The sequence below is a fragment of the Squalius cephalus genome, assembly GCF_949319135.1.
Source record: "Squalius cephalus genome assembly, chromosome: 6".
NCBI classification, from domain to species: Eukaryota; Metazoa; Chordata; class Actinopteri; order Cypriniformes; family Leuciscidae; genus Squalius; species Squalius cephalus.
The window spans coordinates 4,384,775-4,411,088 of record NC_137127.1 but is presented as its reverse complement, the minus strand read 5'-3'; the positions used below and the strand labels follow the sequence as shown (position 1 = coordinate 4,411,088).

The 26,314-nt window shown below is 38.5% G+C and overlaps 1 protein-coding gene across 3 annotated transcripts in view; it reads right to left on the bottom strand.

Annotated features, from left to right (window-relative positions):
- The window catches only part of kcnab1a (potassium voltage-gated channel subfamily A regulatory beta subunit 1a), a gene marked incomplete at its 5' end in the record, with an annotated part of 110,714 nt that overhangs the window by 72,569 nt on the left and 11,831 nt on the right, over positions 1 to 26,314 (bottom strand). The window contains one exon of one of the 3 annotated variants that reach the window (XM_079873931.1): positions 22,604 to 23,123. The exons of the other annotated variants lie outside the window; for them this stretch is intronic. Within the exon in view, the coding sequence (XP_079730057.1) occupies positions 22,604 to 22,839 (236 nt within the window). Of the gene's footprint in view, positions 1 to 22,603; positions 23,124 to 26,314 lie in introns of those variants that run through there. 3 annotated transcript variants of the gene reach the window in all.

Sequence of the window (26,314 nt, the reverse complement as noted above, 5' to 3'; positions counted from 1 at the left end):
TCGGTCATCGGCTAAGGCTGATGAAAAAAAAAATCGGTATCGGCATCGGCACTAAAAAATCCATATCGGTCGATCCATATCCCTAGACTGTACAATGATGACACCTATTGAATCGTAGGCTACGACGCAAGTTAGTATAGAAGAATAAAATCTGCATGCGCTAGTGGTGAACAAACAGAACAATCGCACTTGTTTTTTATGTGCGCTAATAAAAGAGGAAGTGAAAGAGGGGAATATGGATAGAGAAAAGAGGCCAACTTGGCTTTGAGCTTGAGGAAAGTAGTTTTAAGTTTTAGCGTCATGTCACGTTGATCAATACGCCATTTCATGTTGCATTTGTATTGGCTCATCAGTAGATATAGATCGTAGCAGTAGATCGTGATCATGCTGAATCTCTGACACTGGCAGAATATTATCACAGGCTATCTTTGGTCACAAGACTCTCTCTCACTGTATGATGTAGGATCACCGTTTAGGAAAAGCATAGAAATCTCCACGATTGGTCATCTTTCACCGGACAGCCCAAAATCAATGTGTATAACATGCAAATGAACGCCATCGCAGCGCATCTAATTTCTCAGATCCAATTTTTGCCGCCCCCACGAATCACAGAGCAATTACTGCACGGGCCAACGACCCCAACAGTGCCACAATTTTTTCAGATAATATACTTTTTTGGGAGCCTTAACACTGGGCGGCTCCAGTGGTTCTGCACAACAGGACTGATCTGCAGATAAGGCACATGAAACACTCGTGCTGGAGACCACTGCATTCACAATACAGTTAAACACATCCCTGGAAATCCAGAGTTCTCGCGAGAGCACAAGTTAAATTTGCTCAGCGAGTTTACTCTGGTGTCGAGTAATGATGCTCATTAAATATGCCCTTGTATCCGAGCTGCACCAATCACATCGGGTTATCTGATATAGGCGGGCCAAACATTGCAAACATTACAAGATGGCTATGGATGAACACCAGTTGTTTGAAACGGCTTTGGCCGCTACAATGAACGAGTTAGACTTGGCTTTTTATCTAAAAGAGGAACAGAAGACGGCGCTCGAATCGTTCCTTTGCGTTTTTCCCGACCGGATACGGCAAGAGTCTAATCTCCCAGTTAGCTCCGCTGGTAGCTAAGCGATAACTTGCTGTGATTGGTCGTAGAGTTATCCAATTGCGTGCAGTGAGATTTTCAAATGCATGCTTGGTGCCGCCCCTCGAGCTGGCCGAGTTTCATTAATCGATGCCAGACCATTAATCTTCAGATTTATGTCTGGATTTCCAGGCTAGTTAAACACATCCCTGCTGTTCCCTCCTGATAGGGTGCAACACCATTTCACATCATAAATACTGCTTCAGTATCAGAGTGTCGTCCAGGTCCAGTCCTTTCAAGTGGTGTGGAGGAGGGATTCTCCACCAGCCACTGAAAGACCTTCTACAATAGCGTTTGATTTGCATCAGTGCCGGTATGACAAGGATGATAATTATCATGCAAGGCAATCGGGTTCATGCATCAGAGACAGGAGAGCATGACCAGATCCCTCTATCCTCTCCCTGACCCCACAACATAAACTAGTTTGACCTCCATGGTGAGGCAACACAAGGAAAAATACACTTTTTTTCACTGGAGAATTATATGCATGTTCACAAAATTTTATCATGGGAAATATGAACTGTAGAAGAAATTTCAAGCAGGCAAGTTTACTGAAATGTTCCCACAGGAAAATGGCATTTATTTGCCATGGAGCTTATTTGGGCTCGTGATGTTTATAGTTTAGCAAATATACAGTGGCTCCAAGAAGTATTTTGAAACCACACTAAAAAAAAAAAAAAAAAAATTGTTGTTGCATTAGATACAATATCAGACAAAGTGGAATTTATTTTAAAGAAAGAGAAAAATCACACAAATGTTTGGATGTTGCCTCAGACTCGCGTTCAACAATTTTTAGCGCAATTTTCCACCGGACAAAATTGCGATTGTTAACTCATGATTTCTGTTCTGTCTGTGCGCACCGATCTTGCACTTCTATCTCCTCCTCAACCAGACCACCTAGAGACTTCGGGTTTTCGGCATTATGTTAAGGAAGGTCTAATCTTGGGAACGCACAAAAAAAAAAAAAAAAAAAAAAAAAAAAAAAATCCACGAAAAGATTTACTATCTCTTAGTGTTGTGATCCCATGACGTCAGAAAATTGCGCTAAAACACTCACTGAGTTTTTATTACTTGTTTTTTCAAGATATTTTAAATTTCAAAAGAAATTTATATTTTTATTCAGCAAGGATGCATTAAATTGTTTAAAAAAATCTATTAAAAAATGCTATTCTTTTGATTTTTTAAAAAAAACATTGATCAGATTCAACAAAAATATTAATCTTATGATTTCCGAAGGATCATGTGACACTGAAGACATGATCAGTAATGATGCTGAAAATTCAGCTTTGATCACAGGAGTAAATTACATTTTACAATTTATTAGAATAGATTGTAAAAATCTATTCTAATAAATTAGGGTTAGGGTTAGGATTACGGTTAGGGTTAGGGTTAGGGCTATCTATTCTAATCTATTCTAATAATTGTAAAAATAATTCACAATATTACTGTCACAGTGATGTTATGTTATGGCTCCTGTTCTCGTTAGTCTGGTTTCCAATTAGTTAAGTCTTGTTTAGTGCTTGTGTATTTATACTCCCTGTTCTGTTCAATCCCTCGTCGGTTATTGTTTGTGTGAACGTGTGTGTTACTCCCGAGTTTATTAAAGACTTTGCATTTCTTCATTTCCTTCGTTGTGCGCTTTCTACAGCCTAGACACGTTACAATTACTATGTTTACTGTGTTTTTGATCAAATAAATGCCACTTTTGTGAGCAGAAGGGACTTTTTTCAAAAATATTTTAAAAAATCGTACAGACCTCGAACTTTTGAACTGTATTGTCTTTATACCCTTTCTGGCTGTAACACTTGTGAGTATGTTAATCACATAGTTAATGTGGTTTTCCTGCGTGTTCAAATAAATAAATAATCTAATGCAACAAAAACGATAAATGTTCAAGTGTGGTCAAAATGTGGCCTAAAAACTGCTCAAAAGTGTATTTGCATTAGCAAACACTGGCTGTGAATGCTTTAAAACAGTGGTCTCAAACTCAATTCCTGGAGGGCCACAGCTCTGCACAGTTTAGCTCCAACCAGCTCCAACTCACACCTGCAAGGAAGTTTCTAATAATCCTGAAGACCTTGATTAGCTGGATCAGGTGTGTTTGATTAGGGTTGGAGCAAAACTGTGCAGAGCTGTGGCCCTCCAGGAATTGAGTTTGAGATCACTGCTTTAAAAACACAAATAACAATTCACTTTTCCCGCCGTGTCACTTGCTGCTGCTTCAAGCATCTTCGGTTCTGGTCACCGGGATCTCATCTTTGAAAATGGATGAGGAAACCCAACCAATTTCTCTCTCAAGGTTTTATGAGCCATGCAGTCGGGCCAAGACCTTGAACACACACATTCACAGAATGTGAGCGACACATAAGTCTGACATGACAGCAAGGCCAGGGATAACCTAAGCTCTTTCTTGTGCATTTAAAGAGTTAATATATCAGTTTTGATGCATTAGATGTCAGGTTATACTATAGTAAACGACTGCAGTTAACACTGCTACTTCACCGATACAATACTACCACATATGTCTATATGTATGCCAAAGCACAAGTCAGTATCCCCGGCGTCTGAAAAGCCTGTTTATTTCCAGACACCCAAACCTCACTGCTTGATGAGACTAATGAGATTACCGATATTTTGAAGCTTGAATAATTAAAAACTCCTGGTTTAAACCCCAGAGGCTGAGCCATTATTGACTTTTCTGCATTCCCAAATCAACATGGATCACTGTGTGTCCAATTACTGACTGCATAAAGAGCAAATGATTGAGGTAATATTGATCATGATGATCTTACAGTATAATGTGCAGATCAAGTGTCCTGTTAACATATTATCACAGTGTTTATGATTAAATAAAACATGCATGGGAATGGTGCTGTGCATGAATGCGCTCTATACTGCCCACTAGAGGAATGGATTGTATTTGTTACAGTTTTGCCACATAAGATCATTTAACCATAAAAACCTTATAAAAATGCAAACAAACATAAACATCAAGGCACGATTGCCTTGGTCTTGTTTGCCTTTTTGTGGGAACTGTTGTGATGCAAAATGAGGTGAAAAAGCCCGAAGGCCAGGCAGAATCTCTCTCGGCTCTCTTTACAGCGTGTGGGAGGACAGATACACACTCACTCAACAGCACTCTATGAACACCTCACCCGTTTATACACACACAAACACTGCGCCTTAGGACACGCATGAACATTACACGCCATGAGAAATGATGTGAAATGGAGTCCATTTCTATGCAATCTTACAGCAAAGGCAAATAGCTCACTACAAATTAGCATTTCACAGAGCTTCGCACATCGCACATCACAGCTCGAACTCTGGCACCTCATTAAGCACTGACACAGAGCTAGCCTTACATGAATGTAAAACGCCTCGACGTCCTCATATGACACACAAGACTACCTATACTGACAAGAAATAAGAAATAAGAATTTCTGGAAAAAAAATAATTAAATTATTAAAAAATAAATATTAAAAATATTTATACAAAATTTTACATTTATAAGTTTTGTGGTGGGGCCAGTAAAATATTCTCAGAATTAAATTACATTCAATTCAATTCAATTCAACTAAAAGACAAATATAAAATATTTTTATACAAAATTTACAAAAGTTTTGTGGTGGGGCCATTAAAATATTCTCAGAATTTTCTTTTAATTAAATTAAATGAAATTAAATCAAAATACAAATACAAATACAAAATATTTTTATACATTTTTTTAAATGTATAAGTTTTGTGGTGGGGCCATTAAAATATTCTCAGAATAAAGAAAAGAAAAGAAAAGAAAAGAAAAGAAAAGAAAAGAAAAGAAAAGAAAAGAAAAGAAAAGAAAAGAAAAGAAAAGAAAAGAAAAGAAAAGAAAAGAAAAAGGAACATTTTATACATAAATATAAAAAATATATACATATTAATACTAAAAATATATGTATTTTTAAAAATATTGTCAGGGCAGGGAAAAAATCTTATCATCCTCCTTATTTCTCACTGTATATACAAAAAAAAAAATAAAATACACCACAACTTTTTTTTACCCCTAAAGGCTGCATATTAATATCTTAAAGGTACATATTAGCACCTGAAGTATCTTTTGAAAAGGAACTGATGTGACAACTTTTGTACCATTTTTTCACTGAGAGTGTATTTATCTTAACCAATTCTATATAAAGCCTACTTATTTCTCAAACTCTTTCAATCAACACGGAGCAACAGAATCAGTTCCTTGGCAACACACACACACACACACACACACACACACACACACACACACACACACACACACACACACACACACACACACACACAACTGGATTACTGGTTTGTAAACAGTTTTCATTACTCCACTGAAAAGAAGACAGAAGCATTGAGACATGTATCAAACTCGATGACAGACAGAAGCAGAAAGAAATCTTCAGACACACACACACACACACACACATCGCCTGGGGAGCTTCTTAAATTACCTGCTTTCTGACCTTGCGTAACTTCATCATCTCTCCCCGGAGACCATTTGTCTCTCTCTTTATCTGTTTCTCACCCAGTCTCTCTATACTGTCATTGATTCTGTAAACACAGCCCTTCTCTCTGCTCTCTGACAGAGGACGTCAGATTCTGGCGTCCACTACACATCTCCAGCGACTGTAGACGTGATGTTACATTAAAACCACCATGGCTATGGTGACCTTGTCCTATAATTCTATACGACTGCCTCTATACGCCACTGTGTTTTTTATGATGACATAACTCAAAGTGACAGATCAAAGTCTAACTCTAGCATATCTTTAATTCAAGGAGATGCAGATTGGTAAAAAATATTACATAGGAGATATAAAACAACACTTTTATCCAGGTATTATCAATGTACGTGATGAAGTTTACATTCCATAAATGAATTTGCATCTGTATTCAACTCCATGCACATATTTGTTCATTTGGCATTTTAATGGTAATTTCTAATGTGACTATCCATTTTAAATAAAATAATGATGCAACTTTCACAATGAAATTAATTAGACTGCACACAATTAGAGACTTATTACAAATGCTTATTTATACCTGGTAAAAAATAATAATTATTCCCTTAAAAATTCCCTGTAAAAAAATGTAATAAAAATGCGGTACCCTATAATTCATTAACTCTTTCCCCGCCACTGACGGAACTATCCGGCAATCCATGTTTTGACTGTTATACGATAAGGGGTGCTATTACACATCTTCTTAAAGAGTAAAGAATCTCCTGATGCAAAAACAAGTGAAGAAGAAGCAGAAACTGTGTCTGAAATCGCCCCTCATTTACTATTCCCTACATTAGTCCACTAATATAGTCCGGTTGAGAAAACGAATGAGTGAATTCGGACACTGAGTGTGCCGCTTTTGCACAGTTTGTACTTGCTTTTTAATAATTATTTGAAACTTAGCAAACTGGCAGCTCCAGTGGAAACCAGTATGTATAAACCTTAATTAAACAATTTAATAATCATTTTAAAAGGAATTTATACCTGTATGATATTATGTTGTACCCACATTGGACTTTGGAAAACGTATGGAGGGATGCAGCGGCCTTTTCTGGTCAGACCCGGGAATTCATTTGGCACGCGATTCTCACAATGCATTATGGGTATTCTCTAGCCGTTGAGTGTACACCCGTTATTGTGGTGCATTCTGGGATTGAATGAGTGCATTCGATAATGTCCACTATTAGCACCACATTAAGAGCTGCAGATTAAGTGGTTATTTTATCTAAAAGTATGTTTTATTAAATGTTTGATTTAAACTTAAACGAAGTTCATTTTTACAAACGTTAAATGACGGCACCTCTGAGTTCTTAAGGCAGAATAGTAGAGCTTCATTCATTCAGCAAAAACTCAAATTTACAATCTGGTGCCTGTATATTTTACAACTTACTCTATAACCCTGTAATTCATTAAGTCATATAATGTTAATTGGCCTACTTAGAACAAATATGTGCTTTATCTTAAACTATACTGGTAATTAACATAATTATCATGGGGGGGGGGGGGTAAATTTAGCTTTGGAGTAAAGCATTAAAACAAAGAATATTTTCCTTTGTGATTAAATAATTTATGGATTATGGTGAAAGAGAGATAGCCATGTGATTGTCAAACATAAATAGTCAATGCACGTTGAAAACTGTGTCCTGTATAAGCAAACTACAGCATCATTTAATTGGAGACATCATGTAATTTAATTTTCTGTTTGCATTCCCCGGCTGTGAGGCATTAGAGGCAACGGCAGCTGAACCTTTCGTTTCGCCCTGAAAGCTGTGAGTGTGAAGTGTTTTGTTTGCAAGCTAAAAAGGCAGAGTAATGCATAATCGTGTCCAGTGGCCTTGAAGTGTGAGCGATTATGAAGAAGAAATTGCACTGCATTTCTCCAGACTAAACGGGTGTAAGAGGACAGATGCTCAGAGAGCCTGACCTCCTCACACTGAATCCTGGATCAGCATTCAGAGATCCCGTCATCAGCATCCCACACAAACACAGCAGTTCCCATCAGTTCTCATGCACACACACTTCAGCGTAATAAGGAGGGACAGTGTAACGAGAGGTGTGTGATCTCACGGGTGTAATTATGGAACACACTGTACTATAACAGAGAGAGAGAGAGAGAGAGAGAGAGAGGGAGAGAGAGAGAGGGAGAGAGAGAGACGCGAGGGGTTTAAAACAACACCTGGACCAATACCATCAGAACCATATAACAGCCCAAAGGGGGAAAATTACTTTAAAGGTTGATTATGATTTCACTTTTCTAACTTTAGTGTGTAATGTTGCTGTTTGAGCATAACGACATCTGCAAAGTCACAACGCTCAAAGTTCAAAGCAAAGGGAGATATTTTATTTTACAGAAATCGCTTTTTAAGGACTAGAACAAAAGGACTGAGCCCTGCACAGCAGATATTCAGAGGAGAAGTTCACCTTCAGATGAGCAGATCTAGTGAAGTCAGTCGCTAACATGTGATGATGGACACAACTATAGTGGCATTATAGTGACCTTCATCTGTATAGAGTTGAATGAGAGGAAGAATAGAGTGTGACAGAAACATGGCAGTAATAATGATAGAGAGAGTGTGTTTGAAAAGAGAGAACAGGATCATATTAATGCAGACTACCTGCTCATAACTCAGGTACTTATTAAGAAATATAAATGAAAGCCTCAAATGATTGTGGTGGCATTTATTGTGTGTGTGTGTGTGTGTGTGTGTGTGTGTGTGTGTGTGTGTGTGTGTGTGTGTGTGTGTGTGTGTGTGTGTGTGTGTGTGTGTGTGTGTGTGTGTGTGTGTGTGTGTGTGTGTACTTGTACAACTATCTTTATGTGGACCAGTTTGAGTTTTACACCATTGGAGTGAGGACACAGAGAGTAAAGTGAGGACATTTTGGCAGGTCCTCACTCTCTGAGAGCCTTTAAAGGCCTGTTTGAGGGTCAAGACTTGGTTTTAGGGATAAGGTTATAATGAGGTTAAGGGTCGGTTTAGGGTCAGGGGTCGGGTTAGGCACTTAGTTGTGATGGGTAAGGTTAGGGTAAGCGGCTAGAGACTGCATTGTGTCAATGAATGTCCTCATAAAGATAGATGTACAAGAGTGTGTGTGTGTGTGTGTGTGTGTGTGTGTGTGTGTGTGTGTGTGTGTGTGTGTGTGTGTGTGTGTGTGTGTGTGTGTGTGTGTGTGTGTGTGTGTGTGTGTGTGTGTGTGTGTGTGTGTGTGTGTGTGTGCGTGTGTATAAAACACTAAAAACTAAAATCAATCATTTTAAATGCTACAACTGAATTTAGGCATCACAATATTTAGATTTAATAAAGATTACATTTAACAGTGTTTTTCAAATGCTATACATACAAATTTTAAATATTAATCTTAAGTGAGCATTAGATGATGGCAAATGTGCTGTTAATTGAAAAAGTTCTAGTTTGTTATAAAATAAAACTGTAAAGATTGTAAATATTTTATGAATATATGCATATAAAATCATAAAATAAATATGCTAGCAATGTATAATGTAATTCTTATGCTAGAAATGTATAATGGAGTCAACAGCCATTTGATACAAGGCAGCAATGTTCAACATGTTCATATATTAATGTAATTATTCCACAACATAATGATAGTTAATTAGTCTAACTCTAGGCTGTTTACTGTTGCCAAGCAACACCGCAGCTTGGCACATAGCAACAGAGAGTGATCACAGGTGTGCATCCAACGGGTTTGTAATGGCTTCAAACTTGGCTCGTCCAATCAGAATTTACATTATAAAAGTGTAATCTGAGGTCAGAGAGCAGGGCAAAGTGTGTACACACACAGATAATGCTGTCTGAAGCACGTAACCAGTGGACATACAGCGCTGGTCAGAATAATTTGCCCCCTTGGTAAATATGATCAAAGATGGCAGTAAAAAATAAATCTTTTGATATTTTATTTAAAAGAAAATGCTAAAATCTAACCTTTTATTGAAGTAAAAGAATTGAAAGTGGAGAAAAAAAAAATCACATTATGAAATAAATGTTTTTCTCCAAAACACTTTGGGAACAATTTTTTGCCCCCTGTTATTAAATACTTTTTGCAACCTCCTTTTCCAAGATACCAGCTCTGAGTCTCCTCCTATAATGCCGGAGTTTGGAGAACACCTGACAAGAGATCAGAGGCCATTCCTCCATATTCCCAGATCCATGCTGGCGCTTCTTCTTCTCCACTGCCTAAACGCCTGGATCCATCACTGGAAACCCAAAGTAACTCAACATGAATTATTGCACCCGGGAACAACACAAGTCAACACCAAAAGTTTGCTAAGAAGTATTTCCTACTAAAGCAAGGCGCTATTTGACTGGTAAGCGTATCCATAGCAGACTGGTGGGAGTGGCCTTGGATGGCAACATGCCCAGTGCATTATGGGTGCTGAAGTTTTCCTTCCTATTTGGCAACAGGGAAGACAAAAGCCTTTTTTCATTTATTTCCACCTTTCTACTGCATAAGCAGACAAGTTTTACTAAAAGCCCATTTTGCCAGTGGTGGAGTACCCCTTTAATTCAATTTGTGTGTTGATTTTGAGTGTTTTTGGATCACTGTCCTGTTAGAAGATCCAAACATGGCCCGATATAAGATTTCTAGCACAAGCTGTCAGGTTTAGATTTTTTATCTGTTGGTATTTAATCGAATCCATGATGCCATGTATCTGAACAAGATGTCCAGGACCTCGGGAGAAAATGAAGCCCACAGCATTAAAGACACAGCAGAGTATTTCATTTTACACGGGGCTTTTTTATCCCTGTGTGCACCAAACCGTAAGTGTTTGCTGACTGGCTAGATTTTTGCATTTAAAAAAAATATATATCAAAAGGATAAACAATGCAGATCTATTTTTTACAGCCATCTTTGATCATATTTACCTTAATTCTGACCAGCTCTGTAAGCATTTCCAGTTCGTATATTTACACGTGTAGTGAAGGAGGCCGAGAGAGATTTCTGTTAGATAAGAGATCCATCAGCGTTTGAATTAACCTGACATACACTATTACATCTACAGATGTATGCATATGTATAGACACACATTAGCAAAGACATGTCCATGTTTGACAGACAGAAAAGAGAGCAAGAGGAAAGCGAGGGGAAAGTAAACGAGAGGAGAGTGGGTGAAACAGATTGTGTTGTCGAAGGGTGAATGAAAGGGCTCAATGTGACGTTGCCACGGCAATGCAGAGTGGGACAGGATAAAGTAGCCCTGTGTGTGTGTGTGTGAGTGTGTGTGTGTGCGTGTGTGTGTGGGCGATACATATTTCCCCTCACTCTGCTTGACTCAGAATACAGTAAATACTGCAGGCGTTCTCAAAGGCAATGCTCTCATCGGTCCTCTGGCTCCCTCTTGTCCCTCAGGATTGACAGCTTCAGTCACTGTCTCACACACACACACACACACACATGCTGAGACACTTTATGGGACAGTAGGATAAGTGCAGTACAAGGCTGATGAGACAGAGCGCAAGACTGGAAGTGTGTCTGCCTACATTTGAACATTATTGGATTGTGTTTGATAAGGGTGGAGCGACTCACACACTCACACACTCATGCTCTCATGTGTTGTGGTCAAAAAGTGTCTCTCCAATCTCATATTTCAGAAATGTTTCCTGAGCAGCAAATCAGAGCGTTAGAATGATTTCTGAAGGATCGAGTGACACTGAAGATATGGAAAGTTCAGCTTCGTCATTACATGTGAAAATAGTTGTTTAAAATTGTAATACATTTGACAATATTACTGTTTTTACTGTACTTTTTAATCAAATAAATGCAGTCTGGTGAGCAGAAGAGTCAGAAATATCTCACTGACCCCAAAATTGTAAATGGTGAAAACTCTACAACTCTTTATGAATGAATGACAATCAAATCACAATTGTGTTAGAATGTCCATTTTGCTATTGTAAATCATACAGTGATCCTCCAAACTGGCAAATATTAATATATTTAGTCCAACAAAAAGTGATATCTAACAGTCTGATGAGATGCATTCCCGATTTAACTGTGAAAACTCACATCACCAGTGTACATGCAACCAAGTACAGCGTGACCATTGAGAGTTATATCGCCCCCTGTTGGTGAACAGTTACAACTGCTCTCATTTATGAGCTCAACTGCAGTGTTTGCCATAACACACAACCACACACACACACACATCACAGCGCAGGTAGTAGAAAAGATACTGTTACCGCCTTCATCAATCTCCATCTGCTCATTAAGACACCTTCTGATGAGTCTCTATGAAGATTAATTGCATTTTATGGATGTTGAAAAGGGTCTTGGGGTTCTAGCATTTTGTCTCTCTCAGTTTGTTCAAAGCAAAGTCTGTTTCTCTTTTACAGTGGAAGAGCGTTGAATGCTGACCCCGGGTTTCTGAAAGATCTGTCTTCGCCTGAGGTGAACCTGTCATGGGTGTGTGAACATCTCAATTACCACGAGACGGTCAGACGGTTTGGTTAATAATTAACATGCAGGAGGTTTGAATGTCAAAACAGTGACAGAAAGCTTTAATAAAGCTGAAATAGTAATGAGCTAACAAAGCAGATGATTGGAAAATACCACGAACACAGAGATCTTTAACAGGGAAACTCCAGCAGTGTCCGTCCCTTGATGGATTACATAACGTCTGTGCATCTGCTCTCGTGTTTATGTGTCAGAGGTTATATAAATAAAGGACTATTCCCATAAAATCATGGAGAAGGAGAGAGAGAGTGAGAGAGGAATGTCAAAGAGAGAGACAGGGAGCGATCCGCCAGGTTTACGTGATCTGAAACTGACGTCTGCATTATTGATCGTGTTTAAAACCCGATGCCATGATCACATCACTGACGGACATTCCTCCAACATCTTTACTTACTAAGCAACATCTAGTCAGCATTGTTAGTGGACAAAGACAGTGCTATCTAATCACATTATTAATAGTTCTTAATACAAGATCCTTCACTTCTCATACACACAATACTATTCTCAAAGAAGCCATTACTCCAGTCTTCAGAGTCACTTGATTCTTCAGAACTCATTCTAATATGATGATTTGGTGTTCAAGAAACGTATTATTATCATTATTATTATCAATGCACAATTATACACTATTTTTTCTAGGATTCTTTGATAGAAAAGCATTTATGTGAAATAGAAATATTTTGTAAACATTACAAATGTCTTCACTATCACTTTTAAAGGGGACCTATTATGCAAAATTCACTTTTACATGGTGTTTGAACATAAATGTGTGTGTACACAACCACCCTATAATGGTAAAAATTCACTTACACTTTTTTTTATCCCCATAAATCATAAGCAGTCTCTCAGAACGAGCCGCTTGCAGTTTCTATGCAATGTGACGTCACATAACACAGGCTCCGCCCACGACTGGTGACGGACTCCGCCCTAATATCTTAGCTCCGCCCCTCCGTGAGCTGTACACAGTCCGTCATGTTTATCTCCTCGACAGAGCATTTAACAGCAGCATTCAAGAAAGAAATGCATTCTTATTAAAGCTGCTAAAATTATTCAGTCAAGAGCAGGGAGTTGATTCATATTAACAGCATATACAGCAGTAAGTACTGTATTTTACACTGTTTTCTCTTAAAAAAGAGGACCTATTATGCCCCTTTTTATAATTTGTAATATAAGCCTCTGGTGTCACCATACCATGTTGTATGCAGCATATATAGCAGTCGGTACTGTATATTACGCTGTTGTCACTTTAATACACAGATCTAATATACACATGTGATTTCTTTCCATGCTTTTTACGTTCACAGACATGTTTTTAAGTGAACTTTGTGTGTTTTTGACATAACCTTGTGTGTATTTGACAGGTTAAGCGCAATAAGAGAGGAAAGAGATCTTAGTTTAATACTCATGGGACGCGCCGTCTGACATCCAGCTTTCTGTGCGCGATGTGCGCACTCAGAAAACCATTTATCAGAAGTTTAAACTGAGTCTGATATGGCTTTAAAACACATACAGATAATAAACTGGTAAAATATAATACAATATGGTAAAATAAATGTTCTGTGGGGTATTTTGAGCTGAAACTTCACAGACACGTTCTGGGGACACCTGAGACTTATATTATATCTTGTTAAAAGGGGCATAATAGGTTGCTTAATAAAAGTATTAAAAACATTTTACTGACCTCAAGCTTTTGAACGCTAGTGTCGTTTTCCATAGTTGGTATGGGTGATGCATTTACAGGGCTGGGTATCAATTCACATTTCTTCATCAGATTTTATTCACAAGCTCTCGATTTGATTTAGTCTTGATTCTGATTCTTTTATAGCGAATCAAAATCAAATCACAATTGCGTTTTAAAAGTGCATAATAACTGCTATAAATGACTGTATCCAGAACCTACCAACTTGGTACATGACAAAATTAATTATTCAACCTATGAGGACAACTTTATAGATGTTATGTATATTCTTAGCATGAATATTTAAAGTATAATTTTACTCGATTTGTAAAAGCTACTAAATGTATATATGATATATTCTCTTATCTCACGTTAAAGGGATAGTTCACTTTGAAATTAAATTTTGGTATGTTTTAGCTTACCTCAAGGGCATCCAAGATGTAGGTGTCTTTTTTTCCGCAGTAGTTTCAATTTTGATATTTTTAGGTCAAACCGTTCTTGTCTGTCAGTCATTTAATGCAGGTCTATGGTCACTATCTGAAAGAGCATGCACAGAGAAGTCCAAATTAAACAATTCCCCCTCGTCCAAATTAAACCATTCCCCATCGTAAGTACACATTGATGGCCTAAGACACGAAACGAGCGGTTTGTGTGAGAAAACGAACAGTATTTATATCGTTTTTACCTTTTGTACACAGCCACGTCCAAGTGATCTGAGGGCGCGCGCACATCCTGCTGTGTGACGTGTACGCAGACTGGTGCATAGATATATACACTAGAATAGATGCTGCCTTGCCTACGGCATTCGTTCCAATGAACTGCCGTAGCCAAGGCGACATCTACTGTATATATCTATGCACCAGTCTGCGTACACGTCACACAGCAAGATGTGCGCGCGCCCTCAGATCACTTGGACGTGGCTGTGTACAAAAGGTAAAAACGATATAAATACTGTTCGCTTTCTCACACAAACCGCTCGTTTCGTGTCTTAGGCCATCAATGTGTACTTACGATGGGGAATTGTTTAATTTGGACTCTGTGCATGCTCTTTGAGGTGGTGACCACAGACCTGCATTATATGACTGTCAGACAAGAACGGTTTGACCTAAAAATATCAAAATTGAAACTACTGCGGAAACAAAGACACCTACATCTTGGATGCCCTTGAGGTAAGCTAAAACATACCAAAATTTTATTTCAAAGTGAACTATCCCTTTAATGTTTAGACATACTATAAAGCGTTCGCATCCATTATACAGAGAAGGTCATTAAGCTACATTCAAATCCAATGAATCCGACTTTCTATTACATTTTTAGAGTGGAATAAGCACTGCAGTCATTAAATATTCACTCTGATATCTCTAAAACTCATTAGGGATGACATTATGTTGGCTTACGAGGCAGTTTTGAAATCAATTCCCTTAAATGGAGCCTTTAAACGCTGCCAGTTAAGTAATTGTCTGGGCAGCGAGGCAGAGACAGCTGTTTCTAAAACAACCTGTGGCTCTGTTTGCTCGAGCGGCCCAACATGTAAACTTCTGGCCTGACCAATGGCATGAGTTTGGCCGTGACAATGGAAGATGTGTGGGGGAGGGTTTGGGGAAACGGTCTGGATTAATTTTACAATTCTGTGTGGTGTTGTTAGAGACGCATGGATTGCAGACCTCACCTTTTAAGGCCAGTTCATGAAATACTCCCTAAATAAAACATAATATTTCATTAGAAATTAAGCACCAGTCAAAACTAGTAGTGTGTTTTGATTTATCTTGTTTGAACGTGGTTGGACTGATACGGTCTATCTATGGCTGCGTCTCAATCGGTTCCCTAGCTCGTGAATCAGTGTATCGTGTTCCGGGCACTGGTAAGGACCCTGGCTCACTACACATTGGGACACTGACAACTATTTCTGGCAACATGAAGATAATGGAACATGTGAGCATTGATGCTCCCTTGTTTTCACTGTGCATTGTGGGACTTTTTAGCGAGCGAATGTTTCAGTGCACTAAGACAGCCCTTAAAGTCCGCATGTAAGTTTTTTGGCTTTTAGTATGAATATGTTAGTCTTACTGTTATCTATTAGCTAGTGTGCTCCAAAACAAAGACAAAATTCACATTTTAAAAGATATAAGCATTCAAAGCTCTCTCATTTCCGCCAATATGAATCAATGATTTTGATGACATCACTCTGCACTGCAGCTTCTCATCAAATTTTCTGTCCAATCAAATGCTCTCTAGAATCCAAAGCTCCGCCCCCTACATTATAAATAAGCTGTGGCTGAAATCGGTCACTTTTCACACATTTACTATTTTCTACATGGTGAATGAGACATAGTGCACTATTTAGGGGATAGGGAACGATTCAGACAGTGTAAATATGCTTTCCATTGGGGCGAATGAAGTCTGGTTTCATGCTAGTGTCACGCGAACCGCTTCAGCTCCGGTCCAGAGACACGACAGCACAGAGCGGATCATGTGATCGAGACGCGCAGACCAGGAAACGTATCGGACCCATTTGAATTCTGCACAGAATGCTGTATTTTAGAGCGATATGGAGGAGATTAGGAGGAGAAAATGTTAGACAGACTCATTAGCATTAGCATTAGAAACAGCACTGACGAGTAGAAGACGAGAACAAAACTTACACACTTTTCAAACTACACATTCCCAGCATGATTATGTTCACTGTTTTGCTTTAGTAACAGTTTCATATTAAATCTAAAAGGGGAATCTATTACACTGTGGCTGTCAAATGCGGCTTTAACGAGCACAAGGGCTCTGGCCGAGCTGTGATATAAAACTAAACGCTATTGGCTATTTTAAAAAAAGGGGAGGAGCTGCTCGATATGTCCTGTTCCCTTCCTGTTTCAGTGTAAATTACGTCAACACACTAGCTGTGTCTCATTTCGAAGGCTGAGTCCTCCGGAGGACGCATACATCATGAAGGATGTCTTATTTCTAAATTCGCATTTAGAAGATATAAGCATTCAAAGCTTACAGTCTCTCACTTCCGCCAGTATGGATCAATGCTTGCTCCACCTCAATAAACTAGTGTTCATTACTTCAATGAGCTCATTTTTTCTGCCTTAAATTATCACATTGTTTAAATTAATACATTTTTAGCTAACTGTGATTTTGTATATGTACATTTCTGAAATACATAACATTCCTCTGATAACAGATCACTCAAAAATTGTAATGTGGACTCATACATTTTCTGTAAAGCTGCTTTGAAACAATGTGTATTGTGAAAAGCACTATACAAATAAATGTGAATTGAATTGAATTGAATTGAATTATTTCAGAACAGTAACAGTTCTTAATGAATTTGGAAAGTAGTGTCAGTTTACTAAAATGAAGCGGCCCTAATGATATATGCGGCCGACAAATGCGACCTCTGAAGGACGCAGCCTTTGAAATGAAACACAGCCACTGAATGACATATATTACACCCGGCACAATGCAGCGCCAAGCACGACGCAAGTGTTTTTTGCTAGTTTCAGCCTGACGCAGTTATCATTTTCACGTCCTGCGCCACATGGTTTAAATAGCAAATGCATTTGCGCGCCCATGGGCTACTGGTCTGAAAACGAGGTGTGTTCTGGCGCATTGTTGGCGCGTTGCTATTTTGAGGCAACAGAAATAGACTGAGCCATTGACCAACTGAAACCTGCTCTAAAGTCAAATGGCGCAATTTGTTTTTTTGGTATTTAAAGAGCGCGTTAGTAATGTGCGCCTATAGAGCCGGTAAGTCCCGCCCCTTCTGCTAACCCCACTGGACCTCTAGGTTGAAAAATCGTCAATGCAAGTGAATGGGAGAAAATAATTATTTTCTGGTCCCGTTTGAATTGTGCCATGAATGTGAACATATGTTGTCTGTGAATTTTTTATATAATTTTTCGTGTAAAGAATGCTACAATTTAGCGGGTAGAAGTTTGATACGGTTAGACTTTGTGTGAGAGCACTTTGTGGACTACAACTCTTCGCTGCTTTCGACGTGTTTGAAACGTCACCATCACTCGCACACGGACACTAGCTCACGGATCCCGCTAAACATGGCTGTGTCTTTGGTGCACTTCACCGCCTTCTTTCAGGGAGAGGACAAAATCATTGAGGTTGGCGAAAACCACGGGTAAGTCAACTTTATGGGGTGACGTCACATAGGCGACATGTAGTCTTTCTCGTTATGTCTTTTCCACAACTGCTAGCCGAAGAATCATACAATATACTGTCAAACTCGTAACATGAAAAATTATATAAAAAATTCACAGACAACATATGTTCACATTCATGGCACAATTCAAACGGAACCAGAAAATAATTATTTTCTCCCATTCACTTGCATTGACGATTTTTCAACTTAGAGGTCCACTTGGGGTTTTACGGATGGGCGGGACTTACCAGCTCTATAGGCGGGTCCACAACGCGCGTACACTCTGCTTATTAAACACACAGGGACGCACGGCAGCACACACACATGCCAAATATTAAAAATAAAAGGATTACAATGTAAAAGATTATTATTGTGTACATAAAGATATGGTGGAATTCTGCTTGCACACTTTTACCTCACACACGAGCAGATCTGTTTGTGCTCTGGAGACGGCTTCGGTCTTTCCACTATCAAATTCCGTCATGTAAATAGCGAATCCGCCATAGCGCGATCACAACAGGCATTTAAAGGGAATGGGAGATGAGACTCTGATTGGTTTAAAGCACGTAAATCCCAAAACACACCCATTACTCATTATGAGAATAGGGACAACCCTTTTAGACCATGCGCCGGGAGCGCCGACCATTTTTCCCGTTGTTAAACTAGCAAAAGTGGATTTGCAAAAGTGAACTTGCGCCGTGTGCTTTAGACCATGCGCTTAGATCGTTAAAATATGGTCCACTGTGCGTTTCAGTGGGCCTTTAAAATGGCCGACTCCCTGATCAGTGCCCTGACCACTGAACTATGGATCTGATCGAGACACACACCATGACCCTGCCTCTCCCTTCAGGCCCGTTTGAGACGCAGTGTCACAGGTTTATCCCTTATCTAATTGCAAGGGCAATTAAGTATTTAATGAGGACACCTGGTGATCGTTCCTCAATCATTTATCAGCTTTCCAGGATGAATAAATTATCAGTGACTGGCACTTTCTTGGTGATTTCGAAACTGGCCCATTTAACATAGTTTGTGTTAAGGCCATGGTAAAGGATTGTGCAAGACCAGGAAGAAATTTAACCTGTGGAGGAGGCGGAGAGAGGTGATATGAGGCCGTTTCTCTTGTTTCTGTACTTGTGTATGCACACGGAAAAGGCATTACGAGGACAGACACAGCAAGACAAAGAGAATCAAATATTGATCTCCAAATTCTTGACAGAATAAGCCAAAGCATTGAGAACATTGGAAAACAAAACAATTGAGAGTGGGTGTGTTTGGTAGGGCCGTTTTCTTGAACCGGACAAGTTAACTTTATTTAGTGTCGAAAAACAATAACAATATCTTCTAGACTGACCGGTCAGAACCATAAGTCAGGCCGAAACCACAACTACAACCCAATGCCCAGAGCAGAACTCAGAGTCGTAATTAAATGAACTGATGACAGAAAATAGCTCAAATAGATTATGCCCCAAAGTTCTTTCCAGTCAATATTATGTTATGCATTCCCTCAACTGACAAACAGATATTAATCACCAGCATTACTTGTCCATAAAAGTGTATAGCAACACCACGCTGGCCCATAAATGTACAACATGTAGTAGATGTTATGGTTATGTCCTATAAAAGTTTTTCCGCAGGGCTTTGGACGTAAATCACTGCACTTGGCAGCCGCGAGAGATTGTAAATGCTTCATTTTCGGTTAGTGTTGTGGATCTGAGATGCCTGGAAGTGCACTGTGACCTCCCTGTGGAACTGTTTCCAGCCATCGACGTGCAACTTTGACAGTGCAACGGGATGAGGTCATTGGACTTATTGGGTTTGAGGTCAGCCGTTAACATCACGTCACTGACTGACAGGTCATGATGTTCTTGTGGCCTGGATGAAACCCTTGTTTAAGCAAGCCACAAAATGGGACATGGCCCTGTCTATTCATGTTTGCAAATATAAGAAATTCAATTCATACGTATAATAACTTGAATACACCTCTTCTATGATGAACACATTTTTAATTTCTGAATTAATTCCACAGCAAAAATAATGAATAATTTCATGTAAAATAATGTCAGGGTGATGCAACTATCCTGAAGATAAGCATTCTATAAAAAATGTTTCACAGCTTGTTGATATTTTTTAACTTTTTATTTAAAACCTTTTTGATTAAGATGTGCATACTACTCGCATGTATTGTAAGGAAGGTGTAAGGAAAATGTAATATTGGTTACACCAAAATAAATCTAAATGTTTCTATGAAACCAAACCAGAGTAAGCAGATTTTGGCAGATTTTTAGCTAGTTTTTTTTTATTTTTTTTATGGAAAATTCCACTCCTTTATCGTGGACACTCTTATAAATCATGTAAAATGTCATATGGTGTCACTCCTAAAAAATATTTATGAATTAATAATTATAAATGTTTTGGAAAAAATAAAATTTAAAAACCATTAAAAAAAATAAAATGTGCACACTCACATGTATTCACGGTGTAAGGAAAATATATATAATTTTTTTCTTGCTGGTTACACCACATGACACTTTAAATGTAACATTTTCTATGAAACCAGCATGAATACAAAAGATGCATTCAGAGAAATTGCCGCTATCATGGACACTCTTATGTCATATGGTGAAAAAGTAATGATATTTATGGTATTCATTTTTTTTTTATGTAAATAATAAGTATCGTGCACACTAAGGTGTAAGGATTTTTTAAAATTAACTTTTACTTACACCACAACACTTTAAATGTAAACTTTCTTTTATGAAACCAACATGAATACAAAGAGTACATTCAAAGAATGTGGATACTCTTATATGTCCATGCTTATTTGTGTGTAGGGAGAGCTGAAAGAGAGAGAGCGTTACGATAAATGACATTCAAGTGGCTCAAAAGAGTGCAATAGACCGTTTAAAGTCCACTCCAATTCACTGTTGCTGAACCAATACGCCCTCCAGCCCTGTTAAAGATACCATATGTTATTAGAAAGTAGAGCAACCCTGTTATGTCAGAGTCTTTCTTGACAGCGACTCGGACCATCTGTCCACTTCCAACCCAGAGTACCAACTTGAAGTCCAATACAAAGTAAACCACCATGTTTTATCTATTATAGGTTTGTCCGAAACACGTGTGTGACAAAACTGTCTCATGATGTCACTGGTTTTCCAGCATTGTGACCCATGAGGAACTCTTCACCCCAGAGAGGACAGCCAAAACCACCAATCAAACCACTAATAAATAAATAGACTAATAAAAGCTAGTGTAAATCCTTTGTTATCGCCATCCAGCAAGCTCTAACACCATCCACCTCAGCCAGGAATAGGGTTGGGTATCGTTTGGGATTTTTTCGATACCGGTGCCAAATCGATACTTTTAAAATGGTACCGGTGCCTAAACGGTGCCTGAACCGATACTTTACAACAACAACAACAACAAAAAAATAAATAATAATAATAATAATTAAGAGCCTCAAAACGATGGTGAATGACATTAAAGAACGTCTTTTTTTATTGAAAAAAATATATAATATAAAATTCTTAAAATTGAACAATATTTTCAAATTTAAGTATACTTAAATATATTTAAATAAGTAGCCTAAATAGAAAACACAACAAATTTACATAACAAATTCACAATAAACCTAAGACACCTAACCCAACTACAATAATTTAACACTAAATAACACAAAAAAAAAACAGTTACAGTACTAATAACAGCTAAGTAGTCTGTATTCTTGGTTTGCAACAAACCAGCTTTACATTTCAGCATTTCTTTTGCAAATTTTTTTTTTTTCATTTTTGCCTTCTCTGACAAAATACGACACCTCTCCTGACTTTTTGCATGTCCTGCACAAGGTGAGCGTTATTTTAGAACGTATCACCTTAAATGGTGTGACGCGAAACCCCTCGTGGAAGAAGAAGGTCCGGTTACATACCGGTACCGGGTTTCGGTACCCAACCCTAGCCAGGAACATTTTGACGTTTGACCACCAGCTGAACTTCATGGACCACATTACAAAAAAAACAGTTGCCCAAGCAGATTTCTTCAATTCCACATAAGGGAAATCAAACCTTTTATACCGTACCATACCGCACAATTCCCCGAGCAGGCGCTAGAATGATCTACAGCAATGTTTGTAGTTTTCTGAGCAATTCTGGAACTTTATAGTTACTGTCTCCTAGGATGAATCGCTTCTGTTGCAGCATCTTTGGATAAAAGCGTCCGCTAAATGAGCAAAATACCATCAGAGCTTTTGACTCGGGGCAATCAGTGTTCCTGATTTCCCTGTGGGAGCTTATAAAAAAAAAATGTGCAGAATGGTAATGAGCAAAAATGAGAACAATGAAAAAAATCATCTGGTATCTGGCAACGTCACTCACAAGATGAACACGATATATAACCACAAGTGGGCGAAAATAGGAACAGCACGTCACAGGAGTTTTAAAAGACGCTTTCCTCCCACTCTCAGCACTTGATAAGTTCATTTAATAACAACTTTCAAAGAGGTCTTTAAATAAATTCAAGTGACAACAAGTAAACTGAAATCCAAACACAAAATGAGGAAATCAAATTGAATTCCAAAGACATACTGAATGGATTTGGTGTGTATGTAAAGGACTCTTTGCGCTTTTCTGTGTGTGTGTACCTGTAGGCCATGCCAGTCCTGGCTCGGACCGAATCCTGTAATGAGAGTGTGTGTACGTTGAGGAACTCCTCCAGATGTTTTAGCTCCACCTGAGATTTGGAACGCAGGCACACGAGCGGAGGATAAAGTTTTCCTCCAGCGTTCTGCTTCCCACAGCGACTCAGACCCCTCTCCTTCTGCAAACTCTTCTGCTTTGGAGTGGGGATATCAGGACAAGTGGCTTTATACAAGTACATCTCTCTCAGACACGTCCATACACTGTCCAAGCAGGCCTTCAGGAAACAAACTTCTGTTTCTTCAGTGCTTATCCCACAAAACAACCTGGATGTCTTCCTTAGTCAAGTTTCCCCACAATCCCGTGAATATCCTATGATTGAATCTCTCTCTCTCTGTTCACCGTCTTGCCAGTTACACATCTGACTGCAGTCGATCGACTCTTGGTTTCACTCTCTAATAAACACCATGGGAATCTGGGACATTTTCCCTGCCTGTAACTCTCCCTCCATCCCTCCCTCCCCCTGCTCTCCCACCCTTTCCATCTCTGTCGCTCCACCTCTCTCTCCCTCCCTCACTCACTCGTTCATCCCCTACTTTTTTCATGCCTCCACAGATACGGTAGACCTAAGTCTACAGTCGACCTCTGACCCTCGGCTAGTGCTGGAACTACAACTTTGACATCATCTCATTCCCACAATCCTCTGGAACAGACATTATGACTTTCTTTCCCATATCTAGATTTATCAGCATGCTTGATCATCCCAGGCAGAATTCCATGGAGACGAGCCAATAAACACACACTGTAATCCATACACCCTCACTGACAGACTCTGATAAAGTCATACACACATCGCAAATTTAGGAGGGACGGAAAAGTCCACAGCGAAGCATTGATGGATAGCTGTGTGCATTCAGGGTTAGAGGCGGTGGAAAACGGGTCATCTACAGAGGTGTAGGTGTCAGTTATGCTATTGTTTGTTTATTTTTAGGAGACAGTCCTATAAATAACCCGGATGAATTTTCACACTTGCAGGACTTTCCCAAGAGCACAGAGTTCATGAATGAGAACAAATAACTCACTCTCTGCCATCACAACATAAACCCAGAGCAGGATTAATCCCTGATCACCCCGAATATGTTTATTGTGCAATAGGGGTGTAACGGTACATGTATTTGTCCTGAACCGTCACGGTTCGGTGCGTACAGTCAGACGACGAACACAGTCAGTCACAGGCGATCCACACTCCAAACCAGAAGGGGGCGCACGTGGAAATGCAACAGTGTTTGCTAACAGCCACAACAGGAAAACGAGCAGAAGAGGCGATCTACGCACCAAACCAAAACAAGAGTTCAGATGGCACGCAAGAGCTTGCTAGTAACCTATACGCTGAGTTTCCATTCATTTTTGTGACGCGCTCCGCAAACTTCAAGGAAAGAAAACCGGGACGGCAGAAATCGGCATCCTGTTTTGTTTTCTTTTATTTTACAAAAGAACAATGTTTTGTTTTATTGTGAGTGTTCAGAAATAAAAATAGACCCTTTACAGTTTCGAATGATGTATTACTCTTATATGACCATAAAAGATGAGAGTATTTTAAGTTGTTTCCGCTGTTATAATGAGACAAATATAATTTGGTATTGTGCCTATATTTGTCCAGTGATGAAATATGCGTTGAATATGCATATCAGACATTACATTTAAAAGAACTTTATATGTGAGAAGAAAAAGACTGGAAACACATGAAACTTGCACTACAATGTAGAAAATCAACTTAAAATTACAGCTACTTACAAATACAGTTAGTTAAACACATATCTGACCACAGCAATAAACTATACAAGAAGACACCTAAGGCCATTCAGGACCCTCTTTTTATGAGTTGGCCATTCATTGTCCCTGTTTAAGCATTAATTTCTGCTCCATTTCTAAAGCACAAATGATGAGCGCCTGTGCTTGAGATGCATACGGGAGAGTTGAATCTTACAGGCCTCACATAGTTATTTGCCATTAAAGATAATTGTCTGCAATTGCATTGTTATTAGGATTAAATGATGAGAACGCCACTGGGAGGGTAATAATCTGGTGGTGTCATCTATGTCCTGCAAACTCATAGCTCTTGTTATTAAATCTGATCTGTGTGAGACTAATTATTACTGAACACTTGCAGGATATTAGCGCTTTAATGTTAACAGCCTGAGAAGAAAGAAATGTATGTTGTACTGGATGCATGCCATAAACATTAAAGACTAAAAATTATCAGATTACTTTGGCCGAATTCTTCTGTAGTTTAAAAGAAAGTGAGTCATTATAAACGTTAACTGGTAATCTATATTCAGACATCCCGTCTACTCCGTATCCAGTGTTTCTAGGTCACTGAAATCCAAACAAAAGACTAAAATAATTTATCAGCAGTGCTGGATATGATTATCTGATCACAAGTAATCTGGATTACGTAATCAGATTCCCCAAATTAAGATTGCATTAAATTTTAATATAGTGTGTACATTCAAATAAAGTGCAACCCTTTTGTCCCATTTGTTGTTTTAGTACAAACGTTATTGATGAATCATGATTTGTTCATGAAAACATTTGTATGCAGATTGCACGCACACATTTTGCATATGTGCAGTTAATGAAACCCACTGTTTCTTAAAATGTACTTTAAAAAGAATGTTTACTTGAGATAAGTGCATCATCCACTTAATAATAAAAAAAGAAGTCATTTTAAAGCAAGGCTATAATAACTGTGTCATTAGACTTGGCAGATCCATCTCCCCTATCGAAGTTTAATTTTCTCACTGCAACCACTTTAATATCCTTAATTGCCTTTGATTGATTTTCCCCTGCGGTATTAAAACTCAAGAAATTAAGATCAGTAACAAAATGTCTCCTGAAGAATGCAGGCTTAATAACACAAAACATAATTCAACATTTCACCCAAAAACTGAATAATCTGTGAATAAATCAACAAATAAAATCATGAACATGACCAAAAAAAAGTACTTAACTAATGCACTATACCATGTCAAAGTCTTATTTTGCTGTACTTTCATAAACACGCCAAGAAAAGAAAAAAATATCTAATACATTCAATAATGAATAATGGCAACAAAAAAGCGAGCTAGGTATTTGGCTTCATGTTTCAAAATAATATGTACTACAATTTTTCATTAATAAATGCAAAGTGGATATTTCTAGTTCTTTATAAATGCTTATTGTCACTGTAATTATGAAGCTGTGGTGAATTAGCATGAAACATGATAAGACTCTACACCATGCATCTCTCTCTCTGTCTCGAGACCCATTTCAGCAGATACGTTTTCAGCTTTAAGAGAAATAGAATAAAAAGCGAGCAGTGTTTTCACATAATACAGCTGTGGGCCTCCGGCTTCAAACCCATTAGCCTTTTCTGCATGCTTCATTTTCTTTAAGACATAAAACGCCGAATCAGCTCAAGGTCAGGCTGCCAGGAGAGGTAAAAGACAGATGAACAATATGTATGAAAGGATTTGGGGTGGAACAAACTTCCCAAAAGAGAATTAGAAACAAAATTCCCTCAAACACTCACAAAAAAATCTCAGTTTTGGCATTTATAGCGGGGAATATCTAATAAACCAGCCACTGCTGTATCATGAACCATTTGTTGAATCCCTTAGGAAAAATAAAAATTGAAACAAATAAGACTAATGTTGATGTAGAGTACAGCTATAAAT